A 26,226-nucleotide genomic window follows, 5' to 3' on the forward strand; every position below is an offset into this window, starting at 1 on the left:
ATGGTCTTGGGATGTCGAAAAGTGGCCTATCTCATTAATGAGGGACTCCCTGTTCTGGTATTTGCTTTCTTTCTTTATTTCTTTTCTGCATCACTATGGCGTGAGGCGCTTGGGGTCACGGGGGAAGAGTGATGTTTTCCGGATGTTGTCGAGCCCGAGGTAGAGCATGGTCACCCTTTCCAAGCCGATGCCACCCCCAGCGTGGGGGGCCACTCCGTAGCGGAAGGCGTCGATGTAGGCCTTGATCTTTGAGGTGTCTGAAGATGAAAAAAAAAATATTGCAACATATGTTATAATCAACAGGTCTATCTAGAAGTGTGCTCAACTCAATGAACTTTTCTTTCTTGAGGACCTAGTGGTGACCTTTTAAATTCATTTTTGCTTGTTGAATATAGTTAGATACTGTTCAATACAGTTTGGATGTATCAAAAAATACTACATCTGTTGTTATATCTGTCATCATATATTCAATAGCATACAAAAGTTAGACATGGTTAAAGAATACCATAAGATACTGAAACTGGCATTAAGTAATTAAATTTATTTATGTTGAATGTTGAAATACCTGTCTTGGTCAGATACTTGGAATTTCTAATTAGTGTTTAAAACAAATAGACCACATAAAAATTTTCTCCAAATAGGTCTACGATAACAAGTACTTTTATATTAGGGTTAGAAAAACAATGTCATTCAAATAAATTCTGGACCACACAAAATTCCTCTGTCACGAAGAAAGTTTGATTATCAATGAGTCCTCTATAAATGCTACCCACAAGATATATGATTTCATCTTTGTATGTTTTGTTGTTGTTGTTTTGTTTTGTTTTGTTTTGTTCTGTTTTGGTTTTTTTTTTTTTTTTTTTTTTTGGGGGGGGGGGGGATTCTTACCAACATCGTGATGCTTAGCCCTCTCCATCAAGAAGGTCGGGTCGTGGATTCGCTGAGCCCCGGACATGATTTCCTCTCCCCGCATGAAGCAGTCATAGGAATTGGAGTACTCCTGCAAAGGGGATTTTTTTTTTTTTTTTTTTGGGGGGGGGGGGGGGGGGAGGGGACAGAAGATACAGTATTAGGGTGCAATGACATCCAGACAAAAAGATTTGTGATATTTTCAATCATAGAGTGTTACCACAGAAAGCTAATAGGCAGTGTTTATGCTAATACAGGGAGTATTCCCTTACACATCAAATATATGCATCAAGGAGGTTGAGTTCATGTGACTCTTTTTGATAGAACCTGGTATCAAGAAATCAACACACGGATTCAGGGACTGTGCAGGGGGTTCTGGATGACTAAAAACATAACATACATATCAAAACATTTGATTCAAGGTCACAATGTAATAATTCTTTTCATAGCAAACTATCATCATGAGGTGACTGAAAATGTGAGGGGTATTCACGAAAACTGAAGTGATTCCAGTGGAATAACTCTGCAATGTAAGTTTGAGATTGAAACTGAGAACTACAATGCTGTAGGAGGGGAAAAATCATAACACTCACAAACAGATATCATAATTGTATGTAACTATAAAATGAGGACATGTGATATAATACATACACTTTGTGTCCTTTTACTTACTGGATTGTTGGGGTCAGGCATTGTGTAGAACGGTCTGATGCACAGGGGAAATTTGTCCAGGATGTAGAAGTCAGTATCATACTTCTCCCTCACTAGCCGGCCCAAGAACTTTTCGTTTGGTGTGCTGATGAGAAAATACAGAAGATTAGTTTTTTTTTCTTGAAATTCCACTTAATCCTGAATTCAGAGGGCAGTACAGAATGGCTGGGTTGATAAGGATCTGTTTCAGTGTCAATTCATCTACTTCCCAGTTCGTCTACGTACATTTTGTGTGAGCAAACAATTCCCGGGGTAATAATAATACTGTAAAACGAGGAGTGTTCGTGTGCATTTTAAATTCACGAATTTCGCGAGCACCAAGATTCACGAAATAAAAATGCATGCGAAAGTTCTTGTCTACACTATATGCATTGAATGCCAGTGGCAGTTCGCGAAAATTTCATGCTGCAAAAAAGGCCGTCAGCTCCAATTCGCAAAAAATTCATGCCGCGAATACATCATGTTTTACAGTACTATAAAATGAGGAATGTTTCACATGCACTTTAATTTCACAAATTTTGTGAGAGCCAAGATTCGCAAAATAAAAATGCAAACAAAAGTTCTCCTTTACACAATATGCACGGAATGCCAGTGACAATTCACAAAAAAAAAAATTTATGCCGCAAGAAAGGGCCGTCAGCTCCGATTCACGATAATTTCATACCGCCAAAAAATATCTTGCTTTGCAGTAATGCCGTGTCCCTACGGAAGAGCAGTGAAAACACTCACATAATTACTCTGAGAACTTATAACCCCAATTACCATCACCATATCACTCATGAAGCCCATAATGGAAAGTGCCTAGGGAGCACATCTCACCTGAGATCCTCCAAGTCGTCGATCTCCACTCCCGCCTCTCGCAGCATCTTGATGGCCTCGGGCCACTCCAGGCGCAGGGGCGGGTCCAGGAACTTGAAATCCTCCGACGGGAACTGGCGGCGGATGGTGTTGATCTCCGTCTGGTAGTTGTCGCGGAGACCCCGGAAGATGTCATTGAAGATGTTGCCGATAGTGTCTAGGGCCTGCCAAGAAGCAGATAAATCACAAAATTGAGAGCAGGGTTCCAGAGACAGTGACAGTCATTGACCTCTATCACGAACAATAGTCTTATCAAATACCATTAGCATTTTACAAAGTGCAGGTGGTAGTGACAAGAACAAATTTCTGGTGCAATTCCATGAACAAATAGAGTAAAATCAGATGGAAAAATGGTAGAGATATGATGAAAATATAGGATCTGAAATTTGTGGCTGAACATTTTGCAAGTTTTCACCGTACAGTAATATGACAAGCAACCACATATACCAAGACAACAAAAATCAAGTTTATCATGCAAATGATTGAAAATCATATTTGGTGAATGTTTAAAACAGAGCAGACAAATACTACAGGAAGGAATTCACAGTTACGGAACAGAGAGGGCTTTGTATGATGCACTTGTGCAGCAACATTAGATCACTCACCAAAATCTAAACACTTACACCTAAATCCACTGCTATAATGTTCATTCATGCGTATGGTAGTGTGTGCCTGGTAGATACCAGTTGCTGACTATTGCTAGTCACCTGGGGCAAACCACGAGGGCTGGCATCATTCACCTGTTTTCTTGTGTGGATGGGTATGGGGACCACTTCACCGAGTTGGCTTCCTGCTCTTTGTGATGAATGAATGAAGTTGGTTCTTTTACGTGCGTGTGTCGTGGCCAGCACACACACGGGACCTCTATTTAATGTCCTATCCGAGGGACAAAGTGTTTTTGCCTCTTACTATAGAGGGGACGGAATGCTTACACACAACATTGCTCCGTGAGACTCGGGTACTCAGCCGGGTACTCTTGGATGTGAAGGTAGATGTGCAACCGACTGAGCTATATCCCCGCCCTTGCCTCAAAAGTAGCTGGATTACAGCCACACGCCACAACGCCCGGCCCACTGCTATGTCACAGCTTTTATCAAATCAAAGTCCCTGTGATACAGCCATTCCCTGGACAGGTTTTATCCCGGATAAGCCCAGATTCAGTGAGCAATTGTTAAAATTCTCTTTTTTATGTGTGTGTGGATATATTTTGCACACTCTCTAGCTGATTCAGGAATACACTGTGCAAACGTAGGGTGATAGTGTGAAAGTAATACTCAGAAATCCAGACTTTGCATGATTATTTCTTTCTCTGTCTCATGTGATAAAAACAAGAATGCATTATCTGTGAAGTAATGTGCTGCATCCGATTAATTTGCAGGAGAAAACCTACCAGTTACGGGATGGCCAGCTTGAAGAACAAATCATTTAAAAAGATTTGGTGACACAACATTTGCTCCTGCGACAACACCTCCAGTCTTATCTGCTTCAAGGACTTAGGGTAAGGGTTAGGGTTGTGATTTAGGTTTCATGCCTTGTTTGATATGAGGATTCGGATTAAGGTTAGAGTCATGTTTGTGAGTAGTAAAATTTATGCTTGGCATAGCGTGCAGATATTTCATGGGAGCAAATGTCGCAGGAGCAAATGTCATGGAACCAAAGATTTACTCAAGAGATATGAGAGTGCTCAGCCTTCCTCACCTCATGGTAGTGATACTTGAAGGCCATCTCACAATCCAGGCCGACAAATTCACACAGATGTCGATGAGTGTTGGAGTCCTCGGCTCTGAAAACTGTACGGCGGGATTGAAAGAAATTTATAAAGCTTTACACATTGCAATGTACTGCAGTATGCGTCACTTCATGATCCATGCAGAAATTACATCATGTGAAACAAAATACATCCACCAACTCAGAGATTGATGAAACCTCATCTGTTGAGTTCAAAGTGCTGTTGGGTTTGCATTTCAATTCTGTTCAGATCAGTTGTTACACATGCGTGGACTACCAGTGATTAAAAACACCAAGAACCACCTTTACTTTTCTTTAGCAAGTTGCAAACATAATGCCATGAAAAGTATTCCTACATCAAGTAGGAAAAAAAAATACATCATGCTATATATTCAGAAATACTTCTTAATTAGATTTCCCACTACAAACAGAAGTAAAAATAACAATTTACTGTTACCAGGAAGAAATACTGTAAAACACAATATCATCGCGACATTAAATTTTCGAGAATTGGAGCCAACGGCCTTTTTCGCGGCATTAATTTTTCGCGTGTTGCCTCTAGCATCCCATGCATATAGTGTAAACAAGAACTTTCACGTGCATTTTAATTTTGCTAATCTTGGCTCTCGCGAAATTAAAATGCACGCGAACATTCCTCATTCTACAGTACTCTGAATGGCATATGTGACAGATGCCCAGTTAAGACAAACAGATAAAAACTGTGGATTGTGCATTATCACTCTGTGTATCATTAGATTGGGAGGTCTGAAGAATACTGTGTATGCTACATTGAAGAATGACTAGATGGTCCGGGGTGAATGCATTCAATCTATACACAATATCAGATATATAAAAATCACAAGAGTCTGCCAACTTCAAAGATGGATATCAACTTGTATCTCCTGAAATGTTTGCCAATTTCAGGATCAGTTATTAACTTAGCAATTTCTATAGGGATTCCAATGCTTCTGCACTAAAGTAATCTTTGGTATATGGCCAAAACAGGGCTCACATGATTGGAAAACTGTTGTTGCATGGTATTCTACCTTATGAAATATTTGCAACAAACAATGAACATTATAAGAAAAAAAAAAGTTACACTACATAACCAGAGAAATGTTGTTATGGGGCTCAATGGATTTTAACTACTGACCTCGGTGGAAAGTATCTGGATATCTCATTGATCAATTGCTTTGAAGCTACCGTGCCATCATTTTACCATGCATATGGCCCATAAACTTGTGTATAGAGCTCAAGACACCACAATGATCTTGGTGACAGACTCTGCTGAAAAATGCATGCAAGTACCCATAAGAGTGCGCCTGGTAAGATGGCAGTGCAGCGGCTTAGTGTGTCAAATGGCGAAAACAACATGTTATGTTTCTACAATGTGAATAGGCCAATGAGATATCCAGACACTTCCTACAAAGATCAATGGTTGAAAGGCATATATACCTGCTCCAATAGTGAAGACTCTCTCAAAGTCAGCTGCGATCCCCATCTGCTTGTAGAGCTGGGGACTCTGTGCCAGGTAGGCATTGTTCTTGAAATAGGACACGGTGAACACATTGGCCCCACCCTCACTGGCAGCTGCGGAGGTCAAAGAAAAGGTCGTTGAAAGAAGCATGCAAATCAAAAAGTTACATACAATGCCTTTAAAAGATATTGGTCAGTTAACAACAGACATACTGGGGAACTTTGTTTCCATTTGACTGTTGGTGCATCATTGACTATGGCATGTAGGTCCCTCTTACAGTCACTGTTACAGTAGTCACACGAGTATGTCCATGCACAAGTAATAACTTGTCATTCATATTGTGCAATAATATATTTCTTCAGAATAAATTTCACATATTTTTTCTTCATAACTGTCCCCAAGATATATAGCAAACATCAGTTTCATAGGCATCCTCCAAAAGAAAGAAAATCTTTCCTTCCTAAACTTAAACAAACATCCTTGAACTATGTCATAAAATACGGTGAGGATTTCCATGCAAGTGATGTGATTCAAAGAGCATCACAAATACACACTGTTCCTTCCCTACTCTTGCCTTCAAAGAACCAATATAGAACTGTACAATGCCTGATTTCATGTGGAATTTTGTCACCTGGAAAATACCAGTAAGAAACAAACTGGATCAACCTATGTACTTCAATATGATACCCCATTAGCCACAAATGCAGGCACAGGAGCGTTCCTGTAATGTATCAACTTGTATCCCTTTGAGTCTGTTCATATACAGAGTCCCCAGAGCCTAAGACAACACACAAAGTAGCTGAGGGAAGTACAACTGTCAAAGTAAAATTGGAGCTTACAGAAACATCGAACACAACATGCACCCCATAACACTTCTGGAGTGCTCTGAACATTGGTATAACCATTTATACAGGAGTTGGAGTGCTGCAATGGCAGTCCACAACTCATCCTTGAAAAGGGCAAGACTTAAGAGCACTTTAGAGCCATTTTGTCCATTTATAGCATTTTAATCACATCAGTTGTTCTGGTATGCTCTATATGCCTTGTATGAATGGGGTATCAGAAGACAAACACTCTTCATGCATACCTGAGATGATTTTGGGCATTTGCAGCTCTACAAAGTCTCGCTTCTGCATCGCTCTGCGGAACTCTGCGACAACACCAGCCTCGAAGCGGAAGATTGCTTGGTTCGTGGTAGTCTACATACATTCACAAGACAAAAGGAAGAAGGAGATTAATTAAAACAACTGGATTTGTTTGATGTATGCTTTGGTCAGGATTTACACTCCTACAAATAAATGTTGTGCCATATTCTGTAAACATGTAACGGTAACTTTCTTCAAAATTGGTCATTATCATCAATTATGATTTAACTATAGTCATTCACCAAAATGATGAAAATAGGGTTAGTAGTTGGTAATAGAAATAAAATTTGATATATTAGTCATTATTCATATCATGCATGCTACTTGTATTTTAACCCGAACTAGGCCGGGGGGCCTCCGAGGCGCCCCCCCCTCAACGTTTCGCGCGATGTATCGCTATCGCGAGAAGCTATCGGCACGACGTTTCATGACTTTTTTCTTTTGAGTCTCCCGCATCTTTTGACACCAAATTTGCGATGCCTGGGCGCGCGGTTCCGAAGTTGCACATAAATATGCACGTGCATGTCAGACCCAAAATTGCTCAAAAACGTGAATTTGTGTACAAATTTAATGCAAACTGTGTTTACAGGCAAATTTCATAAAAGCATTATCATTTTGGGGTTTTATTGATTACAATCAATTAATAACATATTTTCTTGTTCGGAACAATGTCGCGGACAAATTTCAGCGAAAAAACAATGAAAAACATAAAGTCGAAAAAACAGAGAAATACATAAGAAATTCAAAAAACAATAAAATACTTAGGAAATTTTTTCTGATTGCGCAATTTTTTTCTCTTACATTTGCTAAGGACACTAAAAAGAATATTTACACAAAAAATGTGCCTGTTTTGAGCTTTATTTCGCGATTTATACCAAATTGTCTGATTTCATGCATCATTATGCATAAATTAGCATAATTTATTGTAAATGATAATTTTTGAAAAAATTAACTCAATGGTACTTTAGATTACATCATAGGCAATGTGTGTGCCAATTTTCGTCGCGATTGCGCCATCGACGGCCGAGATCTGGGAGTCAGAAAATCCCAGTCTTAAAGGGGACCTCCGGATGATTTTCAGACTTTTACATTTGAACAACTATAAATTAGTCAAACTGAGTACAAAGTTTCAGAATTTATAGTGATTGGGATAAGTAATGAGAATGTTTTCAAAATTTATAATGAATTGCAATGAACAAGGATGATGACATGACAGCCTCACCATAAGAATGCATGAGTAGGGGCTCAAGGAAGCAGAACAAAAGAAGGTATGCATGGATTTTTCACAGGTGAACTTGTTGAGCAAGCGGTATTGTAATGGAATTACACTGCTACATTTCTGAAATATATGAGGCTCTGATGTCATCATCACTGTTCAGTGTAATTTGTTTCAGATTTTCGATTTATTGGTTTCTCTGCTCAAGGACCACAATAAATTCCACGGATCTATACATGGAGCTGTTGATTTATGTACTACATGATGTGAAATTATGAAAATCGTTTTGGATTCATTTTATATGGCTGCTATAATGAAGGCAAGTGAATGCCTGTAAACAACAAGCCATGGACCAATGTCTCTAAGGGTGCCTTTGAGTGCTCAAAAGCAAACCGAAGTAAACCGAACCAAAGCAAACCAAACTGTATTGTGCCAGATTTGGAGTGTTCGAGCGCTCTATTGAGAAAGCATTCCTCATGAGTTATTTTTAGACCGGGTCAAGCATTTTGTAGTGACAGGGTCATTCACCTGGCACGTCTAAACCACTTACATATGTCCTGAACAAAGAGAATGAACTCTTTGCATTATGATGTATGTGCTTGATACACATATCAGGAAGTGGTCCACTTTTGGTTCGGTTCGGTTCGAAACAGTTCAAGCACTCCTCTGGTACAGGTTCACTACGGTTCAGTTTGCCTTATAGGAGAGCACTCAAACAGACCCCAAGTGCTCTCCAAAGGACTTTAGAGACAATAAGGGCAAAGTGCCATTCCTATGGACACAACCGCTGCTTCGCTTAGACTTAACCAGGGACCCCAAGATTGAGAGTCAATGTCTCCTTAAATTACGACAAAATCAAAATTGCATTACCCACAGGCACATAGATATCCCTGAGGACCTGGGGACCGTTTCATGAAACTTTTTGTCAGTGATTTACACTGACAACTGTTAAAAGCTACTGAAATCCTTGTGTCTGACTGGCTGATAGCAAATTCGTCGGTGAAAACCTCTGACGAACTTGTTGATGAAACGCCCCCGATGGTAACTCACCCTAAGGTCAAGAACCCGATTGTCGAGGCGGACGTCTTGGCCCACTGTTGCCAGGGCAACCTCATCATCGCCATGTGCCTCTGGTCTGGAGGCATCTTCGATCTGTAGGGGCAGCCTGGGCTCCGCCGCACTCACAACAAAGATCTGCCAACATCAAATGTAAGTCAGTATTACCTCATGGTTCCTGTTGAGTTCTCAACAGAATTTCTACATTCGGATTAGTCAACCTGTGAATGTCACTGAGAACATTACAGATCATAGCCTTTTATTGCCAGCTTTCAGGGAAAGCAAAACCTGACATTCGAAGATAAGATTTGCAGCTGACTACTCAATATTATGTATATCTGAACATCATAGTGAGGTAGTGAATAGGTTAGCTCTCATTCTTCAGCAGTGTTATCAGTAGGAATGCCAACAGACAGACAAACAGACAGACAGACAGACAGATACACACAGACACACACACACACACACACACACACATATATGGTACAAAGGCCATTCCCAGGCAGCCGTATACTCCAGAAATCTGAAAACAAATTGCGATTGAATTGAATTTGTAATGAATAGACGAGTATGCAAACAATGCACAAAGGATTCTAATCAATTTAGAATTGTCTAATCCCATCAAGATATTTTGTCTATGTTTGTAAAACTTCTTCTCAAAGATAGCTGAATTGCAGTTTTATGATAAACACCGACGATGATGTGATCGCGTAACAGCTTCAGAAAAAAAAAAAGAATCTGGTCTTTTGGCCACTGTTTAATTATCATGACTGTGGATACAGCTTTTGAAGCACCATGATAATTTCACCTGTTCAATGTGGAGTTCCACATCTTTCTGTGTACAGCTCTCAATAGGTTGAGGTACACGAGCAATCACTCCCTCAACGTCCACGATTGATTCTTTCGTGATGCTACATGGAAAAACAATCACATACTTGTATTTAAGTGACATTATTTTGGCATAACAATAGACCCAAGGCCATTATCTTTAAGGTCGAATGGATTAAAAAAAGGAGGAAAAAGGAGGGAAAATAGTATACAGTAATACATTTGTAATTTTAATATCTTTATCAAAATGAACTCTTAGAGTGGACCAATTTAATCTATTCTTACTTTTGTATTGTATTGTCATGGACTGTAAATGTTCCAAAATTGTACTGAAGATATTACCCTGTATAAAGAACACAGAATGAATGAATAAATAAAGATACCAGTCGTGCTCTTCAGACATAATCTGAGGGGTAAGATGTATACATTTCTTGAAAAAGGGGAAAAAAAACGAAGAGTCCAACTAATATCAAATTATATGCTTAAAATACATAGAATGGAAATCCATTCAAGGCAGAAGCTGGAATATTGTTAACACAAATTTACACAAATTAAGAAAATATATAGCATAGAACAAGGTAAATAATTATAAAGATGTAAATTATGGTTCATTCCTGTGACTCACTTGGAAGCAAACTTGACCATCTGTTTGCTGACCTTGTCACTGACACACAGAAGACCCTGGGCATTGAACTGCTGTTGCCTGAGGACGATAAAGCACTGTTTGCCTGCAACAAAAGATTGGGGGGGGGGTGGGGTGTTGGCATAACACTAAATCTTAAACATTGTTCATTTGTGAGTTGGTGTTTTGCATCATTTTGCACCATGGCACTATTTGTGTTATGCTTCAGCTTTTTAGTTTCTTTGTTCTTTATTTGTGTTTGTTTACTTCAATGTGATACCTATTAAATCTGAGGTGTTTCAAATGGTAACAGCATTAATTTTGGGTTCATTTTCAGACAGGATTGGGGGTTATTTATATTATCTACCTCTACCATCCATCCACTGCAATCATATCATAAGAATTTTAGATCGCAACAAACATTTCACAGAAACATCTACTGCATAAATGCAGGAATTAGAACTTCAAGGTCAATACTGTACAATGTCGATCAATAACCATAAATCCTCATTGGAGCAACAATATTGGGTACATGCCAGAGCTGTTCATGGTATGACTGTTGTTCACAACTGCATCGATAGATACCCTGAAGTGAACCAAGAAACAAACTATTAAAGTCATCTCTATCAAAGGGCACTCTAACTCGATGAATTCTTTAAAAGCATGAAATATTTCACAACATACATTAGAGTTTCCACCAACTTTTATATTTGCAGGGATGCCAACCTTGTAAATGACATTGCAGCAAGGGCTGCTTTAGAGGCTTATTTTGGAGGGGAAAAATAGTGTGATTATGTTTCCTGCAATACACATACAGAGTGAAACCTGCAGTGTTTTGGCAGAAAAATAATACAATAATACACACAATGTACAAATATAGTAGTACAAAATACTGCATAAAAGTAACAACTGGCATCTTTGTATTTTACTGGCTAGCTTTCTGCATCACGAGGTAGTAATTATAATTTCACACTTTTTCCAGGGTAGAGGAATACATGATTTAGTATCTCCTGCGTTGCTAATCATCTAATATCAAGCATCAAATCAGTCTTCAGGCAAGATTGGCGGATTTTGTGTCTACCTTTGCTCCTACTGGTGTGCAGCCTGGCTCTCACCCACACCTTCTGGTCCACTCTGTCGGCCGTCAACCCCTCAACGCGGGTGATCTCTCGCTCTGAAATCACAAAAATGGCAGATGGGTCATGTGACGCTATTAGAGAAACAAAGCACAAAAATCTGCTGCAATCTTGTGCCATCAGTTTGGTTACACCACTTGAAAACAGTGCAGATAAGGTAAAAACATAAAACTCACCTTTTCATGACAAGAATGTACTAATTCACTAAATTGACACACAGGAATATAGAAGTGAATGTGCAAAATTTCATTCTGGGTCCAAATGCAGCATCATACTCAAAAAATTATTCTACTATGTCTGAGGGCCTCTTGAGGATTCAAAACAAACAGTTAATTCAAAGGAAGGCACTGCTTTTGCACTCACAAACTTTAAATCAGCTTGGACTCAATCTGACATGTTTACATAATCCGCAAGTGATGAATAATGGATGATATCACTTTATGAAATTGATATGGCTTGCTATGAAGAGGTTGCTTCAACTACATTTTACAGGCGAGTGTGAAAACTACAAAATGCAGTTATACATGCCTATCTTGTGCTGCGACTGAATCAGCGGTAGGTTGCCATAGCGATCCTTGGCAAAGTCATCCCCCTCTGCAGCATCTGCTGCAGCAGCCTGGAGCAAGGAAAGATCATTTAGATGAATTACTTGAAGATGACCATTTCCTCGAATCAACAGTAAATTCTTCACACTACCATCGTTGCGACAAAAAAAGGAAAGAAATGCCAGTGACTCTGAATTTGATAAATGTTGAACTAATATTCCACAGAGTTTGAGTACACTGTATTTCATATTTTAACAATCTGGCAAGGTGTTTAAAAATCATATTTTTGAAAGGCCAGTTTGTGTACCATGATACATATCATCAAGAAGTCAAATACAAGAAATACCACAACTACAACAATGACCAAAGGGTTACTTTAAAAGTACCTTCATGATATTACATCACATGAGAGAAGGCTTTCAAGAAGTCAACTTAAAAAAAAAAATTATGTCCAATATACGATTTGTTGTCAAACACATACCCTGCAATGCATTCATTTGACTACACTATTATCATACACAGAGTCATTCATAATGCTGTTGTCAAGAGGGAAGAGGAGCAAGTTAGTTCAAACTTTCTTGGCCAAGGTGTCCAGTCGGATAATCACACCATCATCTAGGGTAACATGGCACCAAAAATAAGACTCTCATGTTTTGAAGACAACAAAGGAGACAAGGCCACAAGGGTGCTACAAGCCAAAGTGGCTGTTTGCTGTCGGCAATTCGAATACAGAGCTTGTTGATGTGGAAAAGTCAAATAAATGGGTCCTTGGGCTTGGGTGTAACATAACATGCTGGATGCTTGCCAACGTACCCATTTGGGCAAGTGGAGCATACATTTTTGGCAATGTCCAATTGAAATTTAGTAACACACCTGCTGTGCTTTTCTCTCAGCTTTCTTTGCAGCCTTTTCTGCCTCCTTCTGCTGTTTCTTCAAGGCATTCTTGGACAGCTTCCCTTCCCTGTGAGGAAAAAATGAAAGATCTGTCACAATCATAAAAATTCCGTTTTTTTTTAAATTATCATAAATTTCTGTGCACTTCAATTTATTTGACCACTCAGGAACCACTTCAGAGCTTAAGAGCAACTTATCATGGAACCAACAGCTTCAAGTCATCTGCGAAAGACAAAGCAATAGGGATAAGGTGCTTGACTACAGACAGGCACAACAGAGGACTTGAACTCAACACCTCACAACTTACAAGCACCTCAAAAGATTGAGCTTCGAAGATAAACATCAAGCAAGACTTCTGTCCTATTCCAAATCATTGATCCTTTTCTAACTGGTTTTTCTTTGCCTTTTCCTATCCTTATAACCAAAGGCAATCCTTAGCCATTGAGTTTCCTCTAACATATATATTTTTTACTGGAATTCTAGGCGCTTAACTACAATATTATCTTAAACATGTTACAAAAAGTCAACATTGATGGGACTAAGGCAAAATTTGCAGTGACAAACAGCCTTTGTAGGCTTACATCTATTTCAACAAGGAAAAGTAGAAATTACGCGGTGCGTAATATATGTCCCCGCCGGAAGTAGCATTTTGTAGCAAAATGTACAATACAGGTCACAAATCAAGGTCAAAGGTCAAAGAAGTCAAAGGTCAAAATTCTGTGTAGAAAGTTTTGAAGCCCTCACCTGCTGCCATCACATAAAGCAAACGGAATTGAAATCGGGTTAGAAATGGCGAAGAAGTAGCATTTTGTAGCCATTGTACAATATAGGTAAAAAATCAAGGTCAAAGGTCAAAGAAGTCAAAGATCAAAATTCTGTGTAGAAAGTTTTGAAGCCCTCACCTAGTGCCATCACATAAAGCAAACGGAATCGAAATCGGGTTAGAAATGGCGAAGGAGTAGCATTTTGTAGCAAAATGTACAATACAAGTCAAAAATCAAGGTCAAAGGTCAAAGAAGTCAAAGGTCAAAATTCTGTGTAGAACTTTTGAAGCCCTTACCTAGTGCCATCACATAAAGCAAACAGAATCGAAATCGGGTTAGAAATGGTGAAGGAGTAGCATTTTGTAGCCAATGTACAATATAGGTCAAAAATCAAGGTCGAAGGTCAAAGAAGTCAAAGGTCAAAATTCTGTGTAGAAGTTTTGAAGCCCTTACCTAGTGCCATCACATAAAGCAAACGGAATCGAAATCGGGTTAGAAATGGCGAAGGAGTAGCATTTTGTAGCAAAATGTACAATAAAGGTAAAAAAATCAAGGTCAAAGGTCAAAGAAGTCAAAGGTCAAAATTCTGTGTAGAAGTTTTGAAGCCCTTTACTAGTGCCATCACATAAAGCAAACGGGATCGAAATCGGGTTAGAAATGGCGAAGGAGTAGCATTTTGTAGCAAAATGTACAACATAGGTCAAAGGTCAAGGTCAAAGGTCACAACTGAAATTCTGTGTAGAAGTTTCAAAGCTCCCACATAGTGCTATCATATAAAGCAAACAGAATCAAAATTGGCTCATAAATGACAGAGAAGTAGCAAATTGAAGATTTTGATCACACACGGACGCACACACGGACACACGGACGGACACACACACGGACACACACACGTACGGAGCTCGTTTCATAGTCCCCTGCTCGAACTCGTTCGGCGGGGACAATCAGATACGATGTTGATTCCTCGGCAACTGAAGTGTTCAAGTGAGTCCCTTTTGTTTTCTGTTTGTTTTCAAGGTTTTACCTGGGGGTCGGAGTCGATTTGACCCCCCCCCCCCCCCCCCCCCCTTCAGATCTCGGCCGCCGATGATCGTCGCAAAATTTGGCCTGGAGATGTCGCAAAATTTGGCCTGAAGATAGAGCCGGATGTCAACTATAAGATTACATGGCTATACAATAGAAAATATTGGCTTTCTATTTTTAATAAATTGATTACGCAAATTTACGCATGAAATCATATTTTCACCTATGGGCATAATTCCATGGGGTTGAAACTGAAATTGCGACATACAAATTGAAAATTCAAGTTATGTAAATTAAATTTCCTTTTCCCCCTGATTTGTTACTCCCATTCTTCAACTTATTCCACTAGAAATCTGTTTATTACTTTGCACACTTTCAGTTACCATGGCTAAACAGGTACCGGTATGACAAAAATACCTATGTTACACATTTTTTTGACATCCTCGATAATTTTGTGTTCTGAAATTATAATAATGAACACATCCAAGTTTTTTTTGTTGTTTTTTCCACCATAACACATCAAAATGTTATCTAACTGGCACATGAGATCAACATTAGTAAGATTGTATGTTCTGATATCAACTGCAAGACACTTTTATTATTAAACATGTCTAAAAAGCCAATTACAATTTTAACCAACAGTTGAACTTTTTCCTCAAGAGTGACACAATAACAATATATCATTAAAAATACTACACTTGAAGCAAGTGAGTTGTATGGATATCAAAGTGAAAATTTGATTTTATTGTTATCATTAGGGGTTTTTGTACAACAACCTCACCCACAGTGTACTACTATGTTACAGACAGTATGTCTTTGCAACACAGGTACACTAGGACATATCAACTGATTTCCTTTGTTGTGGTCTGTGATGTTAAAACTCTACACACGTAGACTTTATGTATGTTCCCACAAATACAACGTAACAGTTCTTTGGAATTATGCATATCAAGCAGGAGGCCATGAGCTACTGTACTTTGTGATTTTTAGCCAATTTTAGGGCCTTGGAAAATATTTCTCTTAGTAAAGGGAAATTGTTTTTCTGAAAATTTGCATACTTCAAGGGTAATGAACCAATCCCCATTTTGTCAATCATTACTGGCAAGCTGCATCCTTAATTGTAAAGATCATCTCAAGAGTGAAGTGTCGGACGTCGACAATATAAAATGGCAGCCTACAAAAGTATCAGCACCTTTGTTACACGGACATCACATCTGTGTAACATAGGTGAGGAAGAGTGCAAGTCATAGTTTTGCTTAAAAATATATTTACAAGGAAACAGTATGTTGTAGTACTAGTAGGTCAACAAAATCATGAAAATTAGGATAATCTATTAAAAAGAGATTATGCTATACCTTCATGAAACTTAATCCAACCTCAAATTATTTTGCCTGTTTCATCTAGAGAAAGCAATAAGACACTAATATTGTTACTACACACATAAAAAACATGCAGCAAAACTTCTGTCCAAACAATCTAGTCATTGAAATTCTAAACACTGAATCATGCTCTCTTGTGCCAACAGTCATACTTAAGCATCTTCCTCAAAGTAAGCTTGTAGTGAGCCTTTCCATACAGCAGTACCTACGTTACGTAGGTCATTACTCTTACTACCTCAGTAAACATTTCCTCAAAACAAGCTGTGTTTGTGAGTACTCTCCAACAACAATACTTGTTACACAGACTTCAATTCTTTGTAACTCTGGTATGAAAGTCAAGCCTTACACAATTTGACCTTATGCAAACAACAACATCATCAACTGTCAACTCAACTAAAAAACTATTAAAGAGAAATCATACAATTTTTTTCGTCTTCTCTGTGCTCTTTGTTTGAGGTTGACTTCTGCTCTTTTCTCCGCTGTCCAATTAGCCCTCTGTTTTTGTTTTTCTTCTACCCATTTTTTCCTCTGTGCAGCTAACTTCTTCTTGTCCAGTTTTTTACATTCGCTCTTGAGTGTTGCTTTTTCGGCTTCCTCTCTCTGTTTTTTCCTCAGTCTCCAAAGCCGCACTCTTTCCCTTGTGAGGTCTCTTTGTCTTTGCTTTTCTTCTTCAGTCATAGCAGCACTCCTCCTCTTGCTGTAAAGCGCATCTCGTGTTTTGACATCTTCATACCCATGTGGATCTCTTGCCTTCATTTTCTGTCTCCAGCTGGATGGCTTTACTACTTCATAAGTATATGTGAAGTGCTGTGGAAGTGTCCTTTTCACTCTTTCACGTAGTTTAACACGTAGTTTGTCTGTGTGTATTTACGAATGAAATTAAATAATTTGAATGCCGTGGATGACTTTATATTCCTATTAATTCCTGTTGATGTGTCTGTGTGTTTGTGAATGGAATTACATTGTAAACAATTTGAACAATTTTGCTTACATTTCTACCTCTTGGCATACCCATTAGCTAGAGTTTCAAGTGTACCCCCCCCCCCCACCATCAAAATTGAAACAAAAAATATAGGTTACACTCAGAATGATGTAAATACTAATATAGCATGTAAAACACGGGAACATATCATTTTCATACTATAAGCTAAAAACTTGTTTTCAGATGTAAGCTACAAAGTGTAGATATTTTTCTAGCAAGGGCAGGGCACAGCCCCCGGTGTCCTAGAGTGAAGCAGATCTCGGTGTCTTAGCTAGGGTTAGGGTCAGGGTTGCAGTTACGACGGTCAATTGACCCCTAAATAGACCCCATGCCATACAAAATACTAGGCCCCATTTTTTTATTCAACCCCCATCAAAATTGTCACTTCATCAGAGCATCTACCGGGTCAGTGAAATCTTGGTAGGAAAACATTGACATTTTCGAAGTAAATCTGTTCGAGAGAAAGAATTCCACAGCTCCTAGTTCCCGAAATATCACCAGCACAATAAGGCAAACTGAGTCTATTTCTCAACGTCTACGATTTCCGACTAGTATGACAAAGCGTTGTGGGACCGGACAGGTTGTGGGACCGGACGCGTATTAGTCCATGGGCCAAGACCCCAAAAATGGGTTGTTGGTACCATCCGAGGTGGCACAACCTTTTTGGTGTCATTTTGTTAGCATTTCCAAATGAGTAGCTTAGTAATAATGAGCGTTACCGCGGGGAGCTGAAACGAGGCCACGCAAGTTCGTCAGCGATATTTTTGCACTGAAACTTCGAATCGAAAAGGGAACAACGGCATTTGATAGAGCTGGATTTTTTCAATGACGTAGGTCGTTACGTGAATTTCAGTATTAAATATTCTTATCAAGCAAATAAACATTAGGCTGTCGATGAGTAGTACTACAAGTAGGTCCAACCCGGCTACATGTCAGACTGCTGTGCTTTGCAGCGGTCTGGTCAGGCTACCCCCCCCCCCCCCCCCAACTATACTATAGTACAGTGGTAGGTCTAATAATGTTATGTTACTAGTTTACTACTCTAGCATGCACGTCTACCTTGGTAGTTGACCGGACAAGTAAGTCTAATTCCGCGAAAAACTTCTCATTTATAATAATGACATTTGCTGGGTAAACTGACCCAGCAAATGTCATTACAGTATTATAAATGATAAATTTTTCGCGGAATTACACATACATGTACCAGCACTTGCCCTGTCAACCTCGGTAGACACCAATGACAAAAGGTCCAAAATTCACAATAATCGGGAGGTAAAATAATGTTATATTGCCGTGAAGATACACTAGATATACTTTTGTACGGTTTTCTAAGAGAGGAACATATGCTTCTTTCGCAGAGACGTGCATGGAAGGTAAAATTTGGCGATCAAAATTACGATCATGAACCCGCAACAAATATCTCGGTATGTGGGACTACAGTATCATCGTCCACGGTATTTTTGGCCAGTTCAGAGGTTTAGATGTGTTTTATTTTTTCCTCCAATACAGTTTTTAGAACTACAGAGTACAACCTACGTTATTTATTACGTAACATAGCGCAAAAGCTTACCGACTGACAGCGGAAATATCAAAACTCCCGTCACAGTGTTACACGGACTTCGGCAGAAAAAAACAGATCTTGTGCCGTCCAGGATAACGCAACGGGTTGTGAGTGGTTTTCCCGCCGTTAGGTTGGTATTGGGGAAGAACTGCTAGTGACGTACATGAATACTGTACGATTGCTGAAGTTAGTAGCTCTTCTTTTTCTTCTTCTTCTTCTTCTTTTTTTTTTTTTTTTTTTTTTGCCGCGATACGCGACTTGGCCGGTGTTACGCGAAGAGGCCGGACTTTTCGTTTATTTGGAGGATTTTGATGCTAATTTTTTGGATAAGAATACTCCTGAAATATAATTCTCATTTATAGAAATAAGGTTTCTGATCATTTTAATATGATCGGAAGAGTGTATGTGAAACCATGCAATACCGATTGGTATGAGCTACCGGGCTAGGTGGCTTTAATAAGATGCTCTGGTGTTTTATCTATGTGCCTTAGAGACTTTGTTGAAGTCACTGGCCTCTCTTTATTATCATAGGTATAATGCATAATGCTGAAAGCTAAATAAGGTTGTATATTTCTGTAGTACATTGCCATGAAAATGGCATACATTTATGTCACAACTTGGACCTAGAAAAACCATGAGACATCAAAAGTGAAATAGTCACAGACAAAATAAATTTGTACACAGGCTTGTTTTTTATTCATCAAATATTTTTTCACACATTTCTCTCCAAGAATAACCACAAACCACATCATTTACAACTATTTGATAAATCTGTCAGAATATGACTTTTATTCCCTGCACAACATGAATATCTAGAGAAGACCCAACCCCATGGAATGACCCCTACAACCCCATTAAAAAGACTGAAGGATTGCTAAATTTTGGTGTAAGAGTTCCTCAAGACACATCAAACAATTTTCTTGTAAAAAAAAAAAATAGTATGATCAAAATCAGTTTATCTTGATTTTTATTGTTTTGTTAAAGGACAAGTTCACCTTCATAAACATAAAGATTGAGAGAATGCAACAATATTAGTAGAACACATCAGTGCAAGTTTGAGGAAAATTGGACAATCGATGCAAAAGTTATGAATTTTTAAAATTTTTGTGTTGGAACCGCTGGATGAGGAGACTACTACAGCTTGTGAGACAATCCTACATCGCCTTAGGATGGGGAACTTAGGTTTAAATGACAATTTGTTTCATATAAACCAACATGTGTCGGGTATGTGTGAATATTGTAACGTCCCAGAAACAGTTGATCATTTTCTTATGTTCTGCCCCAGATATATTATACCCAGAGGTATGATGTTAGTTGAAACAAAAATTCATGAGAACAGCATTCAAAGCTTACTAATTTCAACTAACCCAGTATACCAAAAAGCTCTCGTGTTATATGTTAAAAGATCACAACGATTTTTCTGATAGATAAACTTTCATACATGTTATGAATGTACATAGTTTGCACTAACTCTGCCTCGAGGTACCCTGAAGAGGCTTTTCATGCGCACCACAGCCCAGAGATTGCTTACTTTATTAAAGAATGTATATGTGATTATTATATATATTTGTAATTTATTAATATTGTATTGCTTGTTTGTTTTGTTTGGCTCTGTATCGGACCAATTGAGGTTCCTGTGCTGGTAAGCATCGGACTCTACTGCCTGCATATCGGAGGGGCCTAGGCCGTTTTAACGGCTGAGAAGTCTGCTCGAGACAATGAGCCGGATTGGCCAGAAGATATGATATTTTAAGCAGGCAAATAGACGTACCGACAGCTGACCAAGGATACTCATTACAATATTCTTTTTGAAAAAAAAAAAATGATAAAAGGAAAAGAAATTTATAGATAAGTGTTTGGCGTAAATATTCTAAAGAGAATGGAAAATGCCACTAAACACAAAACAACAACAAACAACAACAACATCATATGCGTACAACAGTACGTATAAAGAAAATGTAAAGAAAATTCAACATATTTTCACTTTTTTCGCATAATAAAAGAGCACTTGACTTGCCTCTTTCTAAAGGCAAGGGGGAATAATATTACCCATAACATTTGTCGGTAACAAGTCGGACGAATGTGTACTTTTTTCAAAAGATAAAATTTTGTGAAATTCTCTTTATATTTTCCTTATATTGTTGTACGCATGTGACATCTAAGTTATTCACACACTGCAGTAGTCTTCTCATCCAGCGGTTACTGCACAAAAAGTTCAAAAATTTATAACTTTTGAACGGATTGTCCGATTTTCCTCAAACTTTCAATAATGTGTTTTACTAATATTGCTACATTTTCTCAATCCTAATGTTTATGAAGGTGAACTTGTCCTTTAATATCATGGGTTTTATTGGGTTTTTTACCTTTTATTTTCCATTAGTTTTTTGTTTTTTTGCAAAAATTTGTTGCAGGCATTTTTTTTCAAGCTTATCTAAATTATACATTAGAATTGATTACTTTCAATGGTCAAAAGTTGAAATAATCAAATTTATATCAATTTAACACACACACACACACACACACACACACAAATGTATTGGATTTGCACACGATATCATGAATTTGAGCGGTTTTCAGGTTGACATGCATATATGCAAAACACTACTTAACTTCAGAACTGTGTATGGTACCCGGATGTCACAAATTTGATCTCTAAATATGCGGGAGACTTCAATTAAAAAGTCATGAAACGATGCGCCAAAATATTTTGTGCGTTGCAGAATCATGGCACAAAATGTTGAGGGGGGGTCAATTTGATACCCCCCCCCCCCTCCCAGTTAGAATAGGGTTAAAAATATAATTTAGACAGACACCTCAGTCAGACTATTTGCAGATCATATTTCACCATCATGTGCACGACTATCCAGTCTTCGGAGGATGCGAAGCTCCTGCAACAAGACCTAGATAAATTATGTACTCAGCAGCTGGTCAAACAGATGGCTTGGATCTCAATGCAAAAGAAAAAAAAAAATGTCACTCAACATCTGTCAGAGGAACAGTTTCCACCATCAATACACCCTGAATGATACAGTTCTGGACTCGCGTCCATTTGCCAAATACCTGGGCATCACCATCACGACTGTCCTCGAGTGGAATCTACACATGGGCCATTCTCAGTTTATATTAAGTGTTCAATTTCACATGAGTAAAACTGAAAAATCAACCACAAAGTAATACATTCAAAGATGTGTTTTCGATAACTCCAAAACCGGTCAAATACAAAACAAAAAGTGGAACTTTCTAAATGATTGCCATTCATTGAGTAAAAATGAATTGAAATAGAGCATCATATATGATTTTTGATCACCAATCAGATACGTTACCGCAAATTTACATGTTGTAATGGACTCCTAACTTTGAATTAAATTTATTATTTTGATCCAATTTCTGTTCAGGAAAAGACATCTGTCCCCCTAAAGATATTGGGGTTTTTCAAGAGGTAAAGATGTTGTAATCTCTTGCTAATTGGTAGAAATTATGTCTGTGTGGTAGGTTGAAATATGTTTTTTGCTGAAAAGAAATATAACCTTAAGATTCACTTTGTATTTTCAACAAATTTCGCTTACAAATAAAGTTTCGAATCCCACAAATCATGCAAAGGGAACAATCCGATCTGAAATTTTCACAGGAAACAAATATGAATTGCTTTCCTGAAAAATAACTATTGAAAACATCGAATCGCCTTTGGTAACGTATCTGGTAAAATATAACTAATAATTTTAGTTGTGTATGAATTAATAAATATCACCTGTTTAATTATTTACCCTGTGAAATGATGTAAAAATGAATGATGTAAGCCCAAATTAACCATTTTAAACACTGTACGTAATATTCAAACTATGAAATGTAGTGGAAAAGAGCCCTAAATGTGAAAGCTGAGTTCTTCATTCACAGAATATTCTCATCTTACGTCTGAATGTATTTATCCATCTGACTCTAAATATTCATTAAGTTTTGATGGATAATGCAAACAAGGATAAAAAAAATATATTTTTGCAGGCACTTAGAAGGAAGTAGGTACAGTCTCTATGAACTTGATGTACTAAAAATGTTGTTTGACGTATGGTAACGTATCTGGCTCACCCCTTTTAATGAAAATGAATAAATAATTGTTCAACTTATCAATGAATCTTGAGTAGTTCTTCATATGTTAAAAAACACTAGAATAAATATGCAACAGAACACTGAAACTTTTCTCGGAAGCTTTTCATAAACTACTTTTTACTCTTTCAAAGTTAGCTAACGTATCTGGCGTACCATACATGAATCTGTCAGTGAAGTTACTGAGCAATTTCTACTGAATATTCTTCATTTGAACATAACTTTAATTTTTTATGGAAGCATCGATGCAGAATTGTTTTATGAACACTTTGTTTTACATAACATTATTTGTCACCATGGGTGCCCTGAATTATACGTAACGTATCTGCTAATTCTGAAAAGCAAAAAACTGATATGCTGAATCATAGCTTCGTCTTGTAAAATGAACGTTAAAAATTGTTGCATAGAATATGAAAGTGCCTGGGTCTTATAATATAGAACTTTGGAGTTTGTGAGCACACAACGATTTGTTTGTCAAAACATTTACAATTTTTTTCAGCATTTTGATTACGTGGTAACGTATCTGTCGGAAAATTTGGCAGTAAGTTGTGAGACACTGACGCAGAAAGAAAAATCATGAGGAAGTGTTGCTCTTTTTCGAGTCCCTGTCCTTTTGGTATAAGAATATAATCCTGAGGTCCAACAAAACGAAGCATGTAATGTGTAGGGATGAATTTTGACCAGATTTGATCCCCTGAAAGTACAAGACCAATCAGCAAAATTCGGTCACGTATCTGTGGTAACGTATCTGTGGTAATGTATATGGTTGATCATGTTATTATGGAATGTCGGCGACACCAAAATTCCGTATTTGAACACTTTTTCTGAGAATGGTCCACATATCAGACATTAGATCTGTCAAAAGGCAAATAACACCCTGGCCTTCTTACAATGGAATCTGCAATTACATACAACACTCAAGACAAGAGATGCTTGTTCACCCTCTCGTAGAGTAATATACGCATCCGTCTTTCCATCCTCCTTAGCTTCATCCTCCTCGTTATCCTTGTTTGGGGAGTCTTTTGTTTCTTCTATCTTATCTGGACCACGGTCATCGGTTGAAAGGTGAGCAAGAGACACACTAGGTGGATAGGCCTATATGGAGCGGGATCCTAACACAGCTGGATGGATGCATACGTCAGCTAGAAATGATTTGAAGAAGAGCAGCAAGGTTTGTGCTAAATCGCTAGGTACTAGAAAAGTGCATCTGAAATGCTCCAGCAACTTGGTTGGACATCGCTTCAGCAGGGGAGAGAAGACATTCATAAGGCTGACTCTGCTGTACATGTACATACAAAATGCAAAACTTACTGGTGGACTTCAACCTGAACCACTACATCCAACCCTTCGCAAGACAGACACGTACACGCCACTCTAGAACAAAACAACACAAGCAGTCCTTCTCCCCCCCCCCCCCCCCCCCCACTGTCCTGCAATACGGAACAACCCCACGAGGCTGTACTTCTACCCACGGTGGAAGCCTTCTGTTGTCATCTGTTGGAAGGAGTAAATTAGAGCATGAGATTAGTTTTTTTTTTTTTTTTTTTTTTTTAACTTGCGCTAGGGTGTGTACAGTTCTGGTCGAGGTGAAGATTTAGCTTTTTTATGTTTTGTGAGATCTTCAGTAACCACTCTATGAGATGTCAAAGAGCATGCGGTTCTAAGGGGTATCAAAAGTTTATTCGATGAAAATCGGTTTTGAAATGGCTGAGATATCCAAAAACAAGGCGAAACAAAGAGATACTAATAAAGTTGGGGCATGTCGCCTTTTATTATTAGCACTTTTTGGGATATCTCAGCCATTTGAAAACCAATTTTCATCAAATAAACGTTGAATCCTTCTTAAAATTATGCTCTTTCATATTTCATAAAGGCTTTTTAATTTTTTCTCACTTAGGAATGTTCAAAACATGAATCCCTACCTCAACCAGTAAGGTACAGTCCCTTTAAGTATGCACCCTCCATGCATCCAAGCACTTGTACACCAGGGTGCCCTTGCAATTTGATGCGCACAAACACACACACACACACACAGGTCATCTCATCTGCATTTAATAACCTTCTACTACTAGGAATGAAGAAAACAGAATAAACAGAAGAAGAAGACAAGAATGAATTCTTAAACGTTATGATCAATGCTGGGTTGAGCTCTGAATCTGCCAATGACAACAGAGTGTCATTTACATTATCAGTGTCACATCCAGGATCACGATCCAGTCCAGACTCCGGGTGACAAAGTATCCTTCAAAGCATCCTTCTTAGCACTAGCTGCCCTGCTGCAGAATAAACTATCTAACAGTTACCAGTTTAATAAAACATGGAAAGTTCTTATTTTGGATGTCATGTTGGTTAGACAGCGCGCACAATGATGAAACATCCTGCAAAGTGCAAGAACACTTGCATAAATCATCACTTCCATAAATATTATCTGTGATCATGATGTTTCACCACACTATCAAAAAGTTTAGACTACCGGGTATTAAATTTACATATGTTTCTAGTACACCTTATAGTACCTGTAGTGTAACTTCAGAGTGTAAAAATGTTAGTGATACAGATACAGCGCAGTGCACTGCCACTGCACTGCCACTACTGGTCTCTCAAAATAATGTTTCAGTAAAGTTATGAACTAGAACTATAAGTATAACCGTGAAAGACAACCCTTCAGGTTACACGACGAACTACTGGTGGTAAGTGTTAGCAAGAGCGAATTCTACAGTACAAACAAAATAAATACAGTCAGTGTACATGTATATTATGCCATCTTGTTGTCTACTAAATTGCCCATTTGGTTTCAATACTGCCGCGCCAGTGCAGTACTACACTAGTCTAGCCTCTACGGACTAGGCCTAGGCCTACACACATATAAATTCATGACATATTTTACATAGGTAAAATAGCTCCGGTTGTCTTAGACAGAAAGATCCGTCTGTCTGGAGGACTCTTTTTATATTTTGCCATAAACGCTGTCCTCCGTTATACGTAGGGGATCCGTGAAGCCAGACGTAGTCTCCGCGGAACATTCCCCGACGGACAGATACTAGTACAGACCGATCGTTCGTTCAACGGTTGTCTAGACTATAATGAATAACACAGGGTTTCCCTTGTCTTCGTAGGGTGGAAGGGGCAGCAGTTTACTTACCCTTGTTCTTTGCCGGCAACTTCTGACATGGTGGTGTGGACAGTTTTCTTGATATCTATGTCAATGAGCACAGACAAGCTCACTGCCTAACGTTACAGTATAATAGTATAGGATGTAGAGTCACTCGCCCAGCTGGCTGGCAAGATATA

At 38.4% G+C, this 26,226-nt stretch overlaps 1 protein-coding gene across 1 annotated transcript; it reads right to left on the reverse strand.

Annotated features, from left to right (window-relative positions):
• Window positions 1–72: 72 nt before the first annotated feature.
• On the reverse strand, window positions 73–26,226 carry LOC139734691 (aspartate--tRNA ligase, cytoplasmic-like). Its single transcript, XM_071645484.1, has 14 exons — window positions 26,078–26,226; window positions 13,105–13,192; window positions 12,215–12,302; window positions 11,632–11,724; window positions 10,554–10,656; window positions 9,909–10,011; window positions 9,095–9,238; window positions 6,771–6,882; window positions 5,662–5,796; window positions 4,177–4,268; window positions 2,440–2,642; window positions 1,582–1,705; window positions 889–1,000; window positions 73–257 (listed from the first exon to the last, which is right to left on the reverse strand). Exons 1-14 carry the CDS (start codon window positions 26,104–26,106, stop codon window positions 94–96), a joined length of 1,590 nt encoding a protein of 529 aa, XP_071501585.1. The 5' UTR covers window positions 26,107–26,226; the 3' UTR covers window positions 73–93.

The sequence above is a fragment of the Diadema antillarum genome, unplaced genomic scaffold (assembly GCF_040938485.1).
Source record: "Diadema antillarum isolate AM-2024a unplaced genomic scaffold, OU_Dant_1.0 seq00000541_RagTag, whole genome shotgun sequence".
In the NCBI taxonomy this organism is placed as follows: Eukaryota; Metazoa; Echinodermata; class Echinoidea; order Diadematoida; family Diadematidae; genus Diadema; species Diadema antillarum.

Excerpts from the sequence above, each read along its gene's own strand:
- LOC139734691 (XM_071645484.1), bottom strand. The coding sequence starts at position 26,106 with ATGTCAGAAGTTGCCGGCAAAGAACAAGG. Across the intron at positions 13,193-26,077 it reads GTTGCCGGCAAAGAACAAGG|GGAAGGGAAGCTGTCCAAGA; the intron begins GTAAGTAAACTG and ends TTTTCCTCACAG. Across the intron at positions 6,883-9,094 it reads ATCGGGTTCTTGACCTTAGG|ACTACCACGAACCAAGCAAT; the intron begins GTGAGTTACCAT and ends GAATGTATGTAG.